The sequence below is a fragment of the Lontra canadensis genome, unplaced genomic scaffold, assembly GCF_010015895.1.
Source record: "Lontra canadensis isolate GAN:19392208 unplaced genomic scaffold, GSC_riverotter_1.0 scaffold217, whole genome shotgun sequence".
NCBI lineage: Eukaryota > Metazoa > Chordata > Mammalia > Carnivora > Mustelidae > Lontra > Lontra canadensis.
This window is the reverse complement of record NW_022631211.1, coordinates 383,159-396,510: the sequence shown is the minus strand read 5'-3', so window position 1 is coordinate 396,510 and position 13,352 is coordinate 383,159. Positions and strand designations below refer to the sequence as shown.

At 50.7% G+C, this 13,352-nt stretch overlaps 1 protein-coding gene across 3 annotated transcripts in view; it reads left to right on the top strand.

Annotated features, from left to right (window-relative positions):
• Positions 1-13,352, top strand: part of TRPV1 (transient receptor potential cation channel subfamily V member 1) — a 43,954-nt gene that overhangs the window by 5,522 nt on the left and 25,080 nt on the right. Inside the window, exons 1-4 of one of the 3 annotated variants that reach the window (XM_032848996.1) lie at positions 7,245-7,713; positions 11,451-11,770; positions 12,545-12,711; positions 12,788-12,940. In XM_032848996.1, the coding sequence (XP_032704887.1) occupies positions 11,484-11,770; positions 12,545-12,711; positions 12,788-12,940 (607 nt within the window). In that variant the 5' untranslated portion in view covers positions 7,245-7,713; positions 11,451-11,483. Of the gene's footprint in view, positions 1-7,244; positions 7,714-11,450; positions 11,771-12,544; positions 12,712-12,787; positions 12,941-13,352 lie in introns of those variants that run through there. The other 2 variants (XM_032848995.1, XM_032848997.1) reach the window with 2 other exon arrangements.

Genomic DNA, 13,352 nt, shown 5'->3' with positions numbered 1-13,352 from the left:
TCCCCCTGGACTCAGCTTCCCTGCAGGGATCCCAGAGCATCTAGGAGAAAGCTGTCATTGCTGCATCTAACTCCACACTCCCAAGAGTGATTCTAAGGCTCAGGCAGGCCTGACTCTGAGGCACCTGGGCAACTACGAGTCTGGTAAACAGTCATGTTGCCTCTTTGTAAATGTCACAGTTATGTGATTGTCTGAAGCTCTTAGATTAATCTGCCTGGCCATGCTGATTGGATTTTAGATACTAAAGCTCACTCTTCCAGAGCCTTGCGCCTTTAATAAGACATACCTGTCTTCTTTGGGAAGAATCGGCCCTCTGACTTCAGGAAGGCAGACTGTCTTGCGTTCTCAGAGCGCTGTGGATGGAGTCTGTAAATGTAGGATTAGGACATGGATGCAAGGCCCGGAAGCCCAGCCCAGTGCCCAGTATGGTGCTGGAACTTTTTTCCCTTCCCACATGTCCACTCTATCCCCGAGGGCTGAGTTTTGCCCTGTCCAAGCTCGTCAGCTCAGAGCTCTGCTGCTGTTTTTATTGCACATGACCTAAAGCCTCTGCAGGAGGTGGGTTGAGGACGGCTCCCAGGGCCTCATTTCTTCAGCCTGAAGTCACAAACCACTCACTGCTTTTGCTGTCATTCCCAGAAGGTATACCAAGAAGTGTTTGATACCAGCATGATCCCGATATGAGCCACTGGCCTTGAGGACTGTTTACCTGTGTCCTGATCTTATAGGCCCTGATTTGCTTTCGCCAGTAAAAGGTGACAAGAAGAGTGTCGCTTGTTCTGTGCCTTCAGGCCAGTTTGTGTAGCCTTTAGGAGTCAGTGCGTGATTTGTCACATTCCCTTCCTTTTGCCACCAGTGACTGGTAATGTCCCAGAGAAAGGCTCTGTCAGTGTGGGTTCCGTGTTAGGACAGTATGGCGTAGAACCCTCACCAAAGAATGAACAACATGCAGTGTGATTGAGAAATAAACCTTTGATGTTTGAAACCCCTGAGATTTGGGGGTTGTTTGTTACCACAGCATAGCTAGGTGTATCCTGACCACCGCAGCCACAGTAGAGACCAGACCTAGGAAGCCTCAGATGCTCCCAGCACTGACCCAGACATTTGTTGACACCCACTAGGAGCTGAGTTTACTGTCAACACAATGATGAGTTGCTGAATTTCTATCACTAGGGAATGAAATTAACACTAGCCCAGATGTATGTGTGTGCAGAAGGAGCAACAATTCATTCTTTATGTAAGTGACATTGAGCTAAACCTTGAGAGTTTCAGTCCATCAATACCAGCAACAAACAGTTAACATTTTTTGAGTACCTGCTTTGTACTAGGAGCTAATCTAAGCTTCACTTGTTTGGACCTGTTGATCTTTACGGTGATCCTAAAAGATAGGTACTATTCTCTTCATTGCTCAGATGAAGAAACTGAGACACAAAAACGGTAAGTAACCTACCTAAGATCACAGCTCTAGGATTCAACCCCAGAGCCCACTTTCTTTGGCGTTCTAGGCTGAGAGAGCAAATGTATTAACATGAAAGACTGGCATGAGCAGGCTGTGATGAATTGTCTGGTGTAACTTGGTCATAGGGCATATGAAAGGGTGTGATAGAACTTGTGACTGGAAATGTTGGCCAAACTGTGAAGGATCTTGGATGACAGATGGAGGGGTTTGGACTTTATCCTGTGGGCAGTGGAATGGAGGACAGGCTTCCTGGGGGCTTTAGGAGTATAACTGCCAGTGTGCAGACTCTAGATTGGAGAATGGGTGTTGCAGAAGGCAGGAGCCTAACTGGAGGGGCCTAGAAAGCAGCCCATGAGAGGTGGCCCGAACCAACCTGGAGGCAGAGACTGCCACACATACCTTTCTTTTCGCTCTTGACTGTGACTAGATCCATATTATGCTTATATGGTTTTCATGTTCTCTATTTTTCTTCTCAACTGCACTGAAAGCTGTTTGAGGGAAGGGTTCCTTTTAAGCTGTTCTCTTCCCTGTCCTCCTCCTTCATCTTGGGCTGATGCCTATGTTTGTAATGTCCTCCTTCTAGGGCAGAACATTATACCTTGTCCGAGGCCCAGCTCAAATGCCATCTTCCTGCTACAGTCTCCCTGGCAGCATATTTGTCACTGGATTATAATCGCAGCTGGCATCCAGGACAGCTCTCAGTGTTTGCTGATGGCATGGCCTATTGGGCTCTGGCTTGTGCCTATTACAGGGCTCCCCACCAAGTAAAGCATCAGAGAGAGCCTAACAGGTCTTCCTCCTCATGCATCCTGGCCTCCTTGAGGGCAGAGACCATCTTATTCATCCTACTCAATTGCTGTGGGTTTGCTAGTGCCCAGTGGTCTCAGGAAAGAGGGCAGTTTGCACCTGACCTCTTGTCTCAGCCACAGTTAGATGGACAGATCATGTCTTTGAAATTGAGAGATTCTGGGTTTAGAGATACTCACTGTATGAGTCATGAAACATTAAGCAAATCTTGTTCTTTTTTCATTAAAAAACGATTAGTCAGAACCTCGAGCTAATGGCCGGATATAGCTCAACAGTCAGCAGATGCGGTTCTCATTTGAAATAATGAGGATGAGAACCATAATCCCCCACGCCTGTCCAGAGCTTTACCAGCTCACAGAGACTATTCACACCCGGTATCCTTATTAATCCTCAGAAAAGCCCTGTAAAGCAGGTAGGGCAGGTACTTTTGCCCATTTTGTGGATGGAGGAAGCAGGCCCAGAGCTTCGGCTGTCAGCCCAAATTTATGCAGTGGGCATCTAGCACAGCTGGACCTCCTCTCCTGCCTCCATTCTCTGCCCATGCTCCAGCCCTCCCATCTCTTCTCCCTTTTGTTCCCAGTCCCCACCCTGGGTCCCAGCTGTGTAGAGCAGGGCCCAGTTATTGGATGCCTTATCCCTCTCTGGCTTAGGTGGCTGCTCCACCCACTTCTGGAGTACGCTGACACCTCTCGCAGAGCTCTGCTCTGACTCACATGGGTACCCGCCGATGCTAATACACAGACCAAAGGCAGAAAGGAAAGTCATTTTCTTCCAGGCTTGCCATTTGCCGTCTGCATCTGAGATCTCAGAAGCCATTTAAAATCTGGGAGGCGGGGCGCCTGAATGGCTCAGTGGGTTAAGCCTCCGCTTTTGGGCTCAGGTCATGATCTCAGGGTCCTGGGATCGAGCCCTGCATCAGGCTCTCTGCTTGGCGGGGAGCCTGCTTCCCCCTCTTTCTCTACCTGCCTCTCTGCCTACTTGAGATTTCTCTCTCCCTCTCTCAGTCAAATAAATAAATAAAATCTTAAAAAAAATAAAAATAAAATCTGGGAGGCAAGACACAAAGATCAGGGACATGAAATGTCAACACAAAATTTAGAAAGCTCAAGACAAGACTAGTAGAGTCGGCACTGTCCTTGGGTGGGGTATAGGTACAGGTTCCTACCTGGTTCCTCCCAGAAATGCCAGGCTGACAGTTTTGGTAATCAGGCTTTTTCAGCACAGGAGAGTGTGCTGGTCTCTAGCTGTACCAGTAAGTCTGGCTTCAAATCCAGGACCCAGATGGATGAAGAAAAGAAATGAGGATTCTCTCATCAGCGTCAAGGGCTCAGTTTAAGTCAATGTGCCCCCTGGTGGTAACTCTAGGGGAACAGCCACTGTGACGTGGGTTCCAGCAGACGGCCCACACACTGGCTGGTGAAGCCTTTAGTACTTTCCTCCACTGCTCTTTGTCCCCATCAGACCTGAGCTTCGAGTAGGTGCTCCCTCCCAGAATGCATCATTTAGACATGATCTACTTACGAAGAATTTTAATGGGTACATCATTACATAGATTCAAGAACACCCTTAAAGAATTATGGAAGCTGGGGAGAGGGGAGTGGGTAGAACACCTTGTTGCCCATTATGACCCAGAAAACTAGGCTGATGACAGCAGTGCTCACCTCTCAGGCAGTGTCTGTGCCACCATTTCATGAGTTTTACTAGAACCACTCAGTGCAGATTTTGCTCAGATAAAACAATGCCAATAAATACAGTGTGCTACCTTGGGTAAGGCATGGAACTAGGCTTAGAGAAGGAAAATTGAGGGGGTGAGAGCCCTGTCACCCTGAAGCCATTAAAGTCTGTGAAATAAGACACAAACATCAGAGATGTTAAAACTCAATACAAGCTTTAGGAAGCTTCAGACAAGACTGGTATGGTTGTCCCTGTCCTTGGGCAGGTTACACAGCCTGTCTGCACTTCATTTCTTGATCCATAAACTGGGGACAAAAATCACACTTTCCTCATGAAACTGTGAGAGTATGATGAGTTAATGCTCAAAGTGCTTACCCCATGCACACTGCATGGGCTTAATAAGGATCTACTGCCGTTATTGTCATTGTGATCACAAGCACCAGTTGTTACAGGAAGGCATATGCTGAGATTTCTGTAAGAGTTTAGAGGTGAGTACTTAGACTGGGCCCTTGATAGAGAGGCTTTTTGGAGGATGTGGGAGTTGAATGATAGTAATCACAGGTCTCACCTGACACCTGGGCCTTAAAGACATGTTAAGTGGATGCACAGTGCAAGCACATTGGGCCAAAGAAGGGCAGGGGAAGAGCGTGGAGGCAGGCACAGTTGGTGTGACTAGGGAGGAGATGTGTCCGGGTGACAGGAAGGGCTGGGCTGCGGTGGGAGAGGGGACCGGGGCTGTGGGCTCAGGGTGCCAGGCTGAAGGATAAGGCCTTGTTAAGTACAGTCAGGATGATGTTCCAGGACTGGGATTGGGACGTGGTAAATCGGGGTGCTTGGCCAGGGAAGGAAGGTATCTCCAGAGCCTTAGGTGAGAGGAAGTAGCTGCTAGTTACAGAGAAGGATAGATGTGAGCTATGGAAATGTAGCCCAGATAGAACAGAGAAGGAGAGGCTTGAGATGACAATATATCAGGCTTGGTGACCACAAGAAAGTTGGTGTCTCTATAGGCAGGAACATTAGGAGAGGGGACTGTGAAGGGCAGAGGAGTCTGCTTGGATATGCTGAGTGGAAGGGCTGTGTGGTCTTCATCTGGAGATTCCAGGAGGTAGGGATGGAGCTCAGGGCAGAGGGGAGGGCTGGACCCCTGCATGAGGGAGTCCCTGGCTTGGGAAAGTCAGATGGGTCCTTGGAGGAGTGGAGTCTCAGAAAAGGGTAGGAGGATATAAGTGTCAGTTGTGAGGAGGTCCCGTGTGTTGAGAAAAAGCAGTCAGAGAAGGATGAGAAGGGCTACGATTTCCCCTGTAGCCCTCACAGTATGCAGGGTACCATGCAGACTCTGGGAGATGTTGTCAGCACCCAATGGCTCTGTTACAAAGGGGACACATTTAGTGATGTATATTGTCCTCACTGGAGGCAGAAATCACCTCAGCCAAGGGGATGGTTCTGGTGAAGTGCAACCTGCCCCTTTCTTGGACTTTGCCCCTGAGCTGGCCAGTTGTCTCAGTGCCTTTCTCCAATGTCTCCCACCTGTTCCCCAGGGCTGCCCATGTTTGAGACCTGGCCCTGGTGAGCCCAAGGCTGTCCCTAAGATAGCATAGGCCTGTCTCCATACCAAGGGGTTCCCTGCAGCACCTCTGGCCCACACATTTGGTTAGAAGGAACAGTGACTCAGAGAACTTGTAGGCTGAGAGGTCACTACTGGGGAGTTTTTCAAATATAGGTAACAGATAGTTATGTATGATGAAGAATGAATTCCATGATCCAGCAATCTCACTTCTGGAATTGAAACCTAAAAGAATTGGAGGCTGTGACTCAAAGAGGTATTTGTACACCCCTGTTCACAGCAGCATAGTTCATCCTACAGTTTAAGGTTGGAAGCAACTCAAGTGTCCATTGAGAGATGAATGGCTAAATAAAATGCAGTATAAACATATGATGGATTATTATTCAGCCTTACAAAGGAAGGAAATCTGCAATTTGCTATAACAGGGATGGATCTTGAGGATTCATGGTAAGTGAAATAAGCCAGTCACAAGAAGATAAATACAGCGTGATTCCACTTACACGACAATTTTAGAGTAATCCAATTCATACACAGAATGTAGACTGGTTTCCAGAGGCTGTAGGAGGGGAGCAGTTGGGATTTAGCGTTTAATGGGTATAGAGTTTCAGCTTTGCAAGGTGAAAACAGTTTTGGAGATGGATGGTGGTAATGGCTGCCCCACATTTTGAATGTACTTAATGCTCCTGAATTGTATGCTTAAAATGGTTAAAATGATATTTTTCCTGTTATATGGATTTTACCAAAATTTCAGAAAAGGGATGAATTCAAAGGTTCATTTTAATTGCAGCTAAAGTGGCACATATGGAAGGGCACACAGCTAGGAAGGTGTCTAAGCAGGGGGCATGGTATGGCATGTTGAGATGGGCCTGGCTTCCATACCCAGACCAACAGCATGACCTGGGCAGTCAGCTAACTGCACGGACTTCTCACGTTTGAAATGAGTCTGGCCATCTCTGCCCTGCCACTGCCCAGGGTGTTGGGTGGCCTGGGAGAATGAGTTTGCACAGCCTCTCTCTAAACTGTCCAATGGCATGCAAAGTCCTTGCAGTGTCTGCACTCTGCTCTCTTGACTCAAGGGTCAACCTTGTGAGCTACTCCAAGTAGGGCTATGATGGGACTTCTGGCATGTGGCTGCTCATTTCAGGCTGTGTGGGGCCTGAGGTTTGTGGAGTTATGTAGGGTTCCTATGGGCAGCTGCCAGGTTGGGTTCTGCAGGACATTTTGGGCTGCAGACTGAATGCATACTCAGAAGGACCTGGCAGTTTTCTCAGCCATATTCTGGGAGGGAATTAAGCCTTACTGTATTAACTTTTCTCCTGCGCATTTAGGATCATACTAAGAGAAACAAGGAAATAGACAAAATAATTTCCTGTGTTCTGTGGTTCCATGAGGAATCCCAACTGAGTGAAGCTGGGACCTGGCAGACCCAGAAGCCTCCCACCTCAATCCCTACACCACGGTTCTGTGGTTCCATGAGGAATCCCAGCTGAGTGAAGCTGGGACCTGGCAGACCCAGAAGTCTCCCACCTCAATCCCTACACCATGGTTCCACAGGGAATGAGAGGCCTGAGAGAGGCAAGGACTCATCCAAGGTCACACACAGCTGGTGGCAAAGATAGCATTCAAAACCAGGTCCATAGATGCCAAGCCGGGACTGTAGGATGGGTGACATGATCATTTCCATTCCTTCTACATGGTGCTGGGTTTGACATTTCTGGTTGTAAAAGTGAATTCGTGTTTTGTTTTGTTTTTTTCCCCAGACCACGCTGTCTGTAAGGGTAGTGGGTTTGGGAGGCCTGAGCAGTGCCCTTCTCTTCCTTGTGAGCTGAGGTCACAGCTCTGGCTGGTTCTGGGCTGTGTTGTGGCTAAGTGCACTGCAGCCCCTGGCATGGTGGGAGGCGGGGCAGCAGCTAAGTGGTTTCTGAAAAAGGGCAAAAATGATGGGAAAAGCTCTGGGATCCTCTGGGAATCAGCCACGGCAACAGCAGCTGCTGCCATTGCTGGAAACATTTTCCTTGAGTGCCAGAGTGTACCCACAGCTCATCCTGACCAGCGCAGAGCAACCGCGACCTGGGGAGGGGCCAAGGACCCTCACAGAGTCAGGAGAGGCAGCTTTCCTCCCCACACCATTCCAGCTCTCCCTTCAATTAACAATAGCCTCGGAGCTCCCTGGTACCTGCTGTGTCCGGGCTGTGCCTGCATCTAGCTGGTGAGTTCTTTTTGTTGTTTGATGGCCAATGTCGATGTTAGTTTTTAGAATGGCATAGTGAGCTTGTCAGAAGCCAGGCCTTGCCTCTGTCAAGCTGTGTGATTATAAGCAGTTCAACTAGCCTCTTAGCACCTCAGTTACCCCATCTGAACATGGGATAACCACAGTGACTACCTCAAAGGTCGTGGGGGTGCATAAGTGATGTGTGGGGATGCATATAGAGCATTTAGCGTGGCTAATCATAAACACTTGGCAGGTGATAGGGGAGGTTGTCATGGTCAATGTGTATTATTTGTACCTGAGTCATCCTGGACCCTCATCCTGGAGCAAAGAGGCCATGGGTCCTGCAGAGGCCAGTGGTTTGTGGGTGGAGGTTTCAGCACATTGCCCTCTCTGTACTAAGGGGGTGCTGGGCTGGGAGACAGGAGCTCTGGGTTCTTGTCCAGGCTCCAGTCACTCTCTGTTTTGGGTAGAGTTCCTCTGGCTCTTCATCCATAGGTTGGGTAGCCCCTCAGGTCTCCATTCCTCTTTAGGAAATGCTCAGGTAGGCCAAGAGGGCAAGAAAGGTATGGGCTGGGTCCTGGGCCAGCTCCTAAGAGCCTGTGGGGAGGCCAGACACAGACAGATACTTTCAGCAGAGAGGGAGCAGGAGAGCTGCACCTCAGTATGTCTCATCTGGATTGGGGAGAAAAGGGAGGCTTCTCCTAGGTGGTGGCCGTGTCCTCCCTGGCTCTGGAGTTGAGGAAGGCCCAGAGGCCAAGCTACGTTTTTGCTGAGCAGGGTCATTTTTTTCAAGACTATCCTTTAGTCCAGACTGGTGTTTGTGAATCTTGCAGAAATCAGAACCACTGTCTCCATCAAACACCCCAAGTCATGGTTGGAAATACCCCATCATTGCAGAACATTCAACTGTGACAGGTGCATTGCCATGGGACTCATGTACTAGACACACCCAGGCCTGGCAGTGTTAGGCTTTCCTGTCCCTGTCTACCCCACAGCCCCAAACAAATAGCTTCTTAGTCCCTGTCCTTCCCTCTGCTCTTGAAGAAGCTTGGCTTCCGGTAGGGAATCAGGTGCGGGACATGTGGGGCAGACTTGGGGTTTCTTGACCTACTGAATGATGTTACCATGTAGGCTGCTTCATGTTTCTTGGGTTTGATTAGATTTGGACCAGTCAGAGGAAGAGGCAAAAAGGAACATCGCAGAACGATTTTGTGGACGCTCCTGCTAACAAGTGCTCTTATTGGGCTGGTAAGAGCTGTGAGTCAGGAAGTAGCTTTATTCTTGGTTTTGTGGCCAGGCCTATCCAAGGGGATAGCCCTGGGAGAGCCACGCCTGGCATATGGCCTGGATCTTACTCATACTTCATTTTGGGCCTTGAGTTTCCTGGGATACTTGTTTGAGCAGGAAGGTTCTACAGGTTGGGGCTTCTGATGGGAAGGGTGTTGTCCCTGCCTGATTGTCCCCAGGGCTGGGGAACCCTGGTCTGATCAGCCCCCCCACTCTGGGATGAGATCTGGGGCTGAGTCTGATGCCTGAGAAGAGCCCCGAGCCTTCAGAGAGGTGGTGGAGTGCTGGAGACGCTTGGGAGCCGGGCTGCCACATATCAGATCCAGCTTCCTCCTCTGCCTGTGTGGCCTCAGGGAACCGCTGTGTGTGCATCTCCTCAACTGTCATATGCTTACTTCTCAGACAAGTGAAAATGAAGTGAGTACATGTGAGGTGTTCAAACAGCACTCACCTTTGCACAGCACATGCTCAAACATGTCAGTTATTTTCATTCTTCCTAGCCTCCTATGCCTTTTAAAGGTAACGTGCTCCCCACAGTATGAACGGTCCTGGACAGGAAGTTACCTTTTGAAAGTATAGATGAATGCCAGTCTTCATGCTTCTGAACCTTCTTGTGGCTTCCTACCATCCACACAATAATGTCCACATCCTGTTCCTTGACATCCAAGGACAGCAGCCATCTGGTTCTGACCCTGGGCAAGCCAGTCCCACTGGCTTCCTATCAGCTAGTCTGGGATCCTCATCGTCTCTCCCAGTTTCAGACCAACCCTGCTCTTCTTCCGGGCCCAGATCCTCTGTCACTTCCTCCCTAAAGCCTCCTTCAGTACCCTGGCCCCTCCTGCGATAGCCCTGCCCCAGCCAGCACCTAGGTTCTGTCTCATTTGGGGCCTGAGCACTCTCTGTGCCCCCAGCAGGGGCCTGGGTTCCCAGTGGGATTCCGTACATAGGTGTTGAGTGATGGAATGAACAAATGGGTGAGTGGTCAGGAGTGGGATTCTCTGAGGCCGGGACACTTCCTGCTGCAGGGTTTCCATTTAATGGATGACCCAGAGAAAGACTCAGTCCCTCCTGAAGGAGGAACAACAGGCAGGAGGGAAAATGGGTCTGTCTTACTCACAGGATGCAGAGAGGTGAGGCAGCCTCATTTTCTTCCCCCAAGGATCTGGGCAACAGATGGTAGCTGATTTATTGCCAAGGCCCAGCCATGTGCTCTGAGTGTTCACTGTCTGAACTTGCACTTGAAAATGCAGGCCTAGGGGACAACTCCCTTTCCTTCCGTGGCTATTTTCTGGAATCCAGCCACTGCTGGAATATGAATCTCAATTTCTATGCAAATGGGAACAAAAAGGGCTGTATCTGATCTCCTTCATGTCCTCCACAGAGACCAGCCCAGCGTTTTTTCATAAGGGGGGGGGGGGTCAGGCAAGCTCCCTGCTCAAGAGGAGGTCATAGGTTATGGGGGAGATAAGGCAGTACCAGATAGAAATTGCTAGACTGAAGGATGATAGACAACCAACTGGGCCACTCTGGAGGGGTGGGGTGCATGGCCAGTGCAGAGCTTGGGGGTGTGGCGGAGGCAGCATCCGTGCTGGACGCCAAGGGGAGTTGGCATCTTAAAGGTGGTAGGATTTGGGCAAGAGGAGAAGAAAGGAAAAAGCACCCCAGGTGGAGGCCCTGAGATATGGGAGAGCCCTGGGTATTAGACAGTGGGGATGTCCTGCTTGGATGGAGCAAAGAGTGGGAGAGGAGGTTAGAGAGTGAATGGAAAGCAGTATCAAAACAAGTTCACAGCCACATGTGCCAGAAGGCCTGAACCAGCCCTGAATCATTTAAAATTTCCAAGTTCAGGGATGCTTGAAATATGCCAATTTCACAGAAATGACCAAAAGTGCAAAAAATCTCCTACAAACTCAACAGTTGGGGCCAACCGGGTCAAAGAGCAAAGGCCCGTGAGAATATGGCTGGTGACAGGGACACGCCGCTCACCTTGTTCGTGAAGATACAGCCTGCCCTGCTTTTCAGGGTTGAGCCATCCTCAGCACCTTGTTCTCTCCTGAATGCGCAGTCAATGACAGCCACTCCCATCGGTTCCCTTACTTTGATCTTGGAGGGAGGCAGAGCAGTGGTTAACATCCTACTTTGCAGAAGAGGCACCTGAGGTCCAGAGAGGAGAGCAATACATTCAAAACCTTCAGAGCCTGATGGCTCCGAGCTGGGGGACCCATTCACCCCTGAGCCCCATGCCCATGGGGCTACTAGGGCAGTTCACGCCTGGGGTAGGAGGTACAGCACCTCCGGAAGCTTCAGTTCTAGGGGGCTAGTGCCGACAGCTATTGGACCTCTGGGGTGAGCTGCTTCACAGGGGCTTTTGCAAGGAGGGCAGATGTGGGCTAGAATCATGCTGTCCTCGAGCTGGGAACAAACCTCATCTTCGTGGCTGCCTGCAGGCTGCCTCTTAGGCCACGAAGGATCTGGCAAGGATGAAGAAATGGGGGAGCTCAGATTCAGGGCAGGCTGAGGACCCATCCCAAGAGGACTCCTGCCCAGACCCCCTGGATGGAGACCCTAATTCCAGGTCAGCTCCAGCCAAGCCCCACTTCTTCCCCACGGCTAAGAGCCGCAGCCGGCTTTTTGGGAAGTGTGACTCAGAGGAGGCTTCTCCTATGGATTGCTCTTACGAAGAAGGCCAGCTAGCCTCTTGCCCAGCCATCACAGTCAACCCTGTTGTCATCATCCAGAAGCACAAGGATGGCCCCGCATGTGCCAGGTAAGCTGTATCTGGAGCATGGACCCCCTTCTTCACCAGGAGCTAAGCTGGCTCCTCTGGCTGAGGCCCCAGCTATGGAGATACCACGTGGTGCTCTAGCTTCTGGGCTGTGGGTCACAGAGCCAGGGAGCGGGGGACCCTTCAGAAGTCATGTGGTCCAACATCTGCCCTCATAGCAGCTTTGGGACACATGGTCATGGATGCTGGTGTATATGCTGATCTTAGCTGCCGGCTGATTTCCAGGTGTCCAGTCCTCAATGCTCACCAGCCCCAAACATTTAGACTTTAAGTTGAAAAGCTCAAAGCCGGGAGGCTTTCAGACAGAGAGGGCGGAACCATTCTAGTGAGGAGCCCACCAAGTGCCTCCACCAAGGCAGGTCTAGAAGGGCTCATAGACTAGGTAACACCTCAGGCCAGTATAGGGGCATTTTTCACTTGGCAGTGGCCATCCAAACCCTTCAAACCCCTGTCTCCAGCCCCCTCCAGGACAATGCCCCTAGAGCCCCAGCTCCTGGGCAAGCGGAGAAGTGAGTGGCTTGGGTATTGGAGGAAGTGGTGGCAGGAAAGACTTTCCAGAGGGTGCCTACTGGCGGGCTGGGGATGGAATGAGGGCACTTGCACCCCCACGGTTCCTTGTTACATCAGTTTCCTGGACAGTCACCTAGACTAAGGCATGGGTTTTATATCATGTATTTTTTCCCGTTTGGTTTGCCTTGGGCTTCTGTCATGCTCCCTGGTCAGAATAGTTCCATGAAGGGGTTTTCTGGCCCCCAGGCAGCCGTCCCATGATTCTGTCACTGCCGGATCTGAGAAGAGCCTCAAGCTCTACGATCGCAGGAAGATCTTTGAAGCTGTAGCTCAGAATAACTGTGAGGAGCTGCAGAGCCTGCTGCTCTTCCTGCAGAGGAGCAAGAAGCACCTGATGGACAGCGAGTTCAAAGGTGGCCCTGGGGAGCCGGCTTACTGGGAGGGGCCCCGGCCACTGTGCCCCGCTCTGATCCTCCCTTTGTCTTGCAGACCCAGAGACCGGGAAGACCTGTCTGCTGAAAGCCATGCTCAACCTTCACGAGGGGCAGAATGACACCATCCCCTTGCTCTTGGAGATCGCCCGGCAGACGGACAGCCTGAAGGAGTTTGTCAATGCCAGCTACACAGACAGCTACTACAAGGGTGAGGAGGGGTACGGGGTCTGGCATGGCTCTGTCCACCAGCACACCTGGAGCCAGCAGGTGTTGTTGTGCCTGGGCAAGCCTCTCGGCTCCTTGCTCCCTATACCAGCCACTGAAGTGGCATCTCCTGAGCCCAGGGGATTCTTGCCTTCCCTGCCTGCTGGACTTGATTTCTCCTGGTGCTGACAGTCCTCTCCTTCCCTCTGTGGACTTGTTCTTTGCCTCCAGAAGCCATGACTACTGTCTCTGCTACTGTTCCTTGATGTTGGACAGTTTTGACTACTCCAGTTCCCAGTCTGGTATTCCCCTGTGGGTCTCTGCTTCTGCCAAGGGGACTCGCTGGGTCCCCTTAGGGCATTCTGTCCAGCTCTCCTGTTTTGCGGGGGAGTCATCTGGCATTTTCTGCCCAAGTC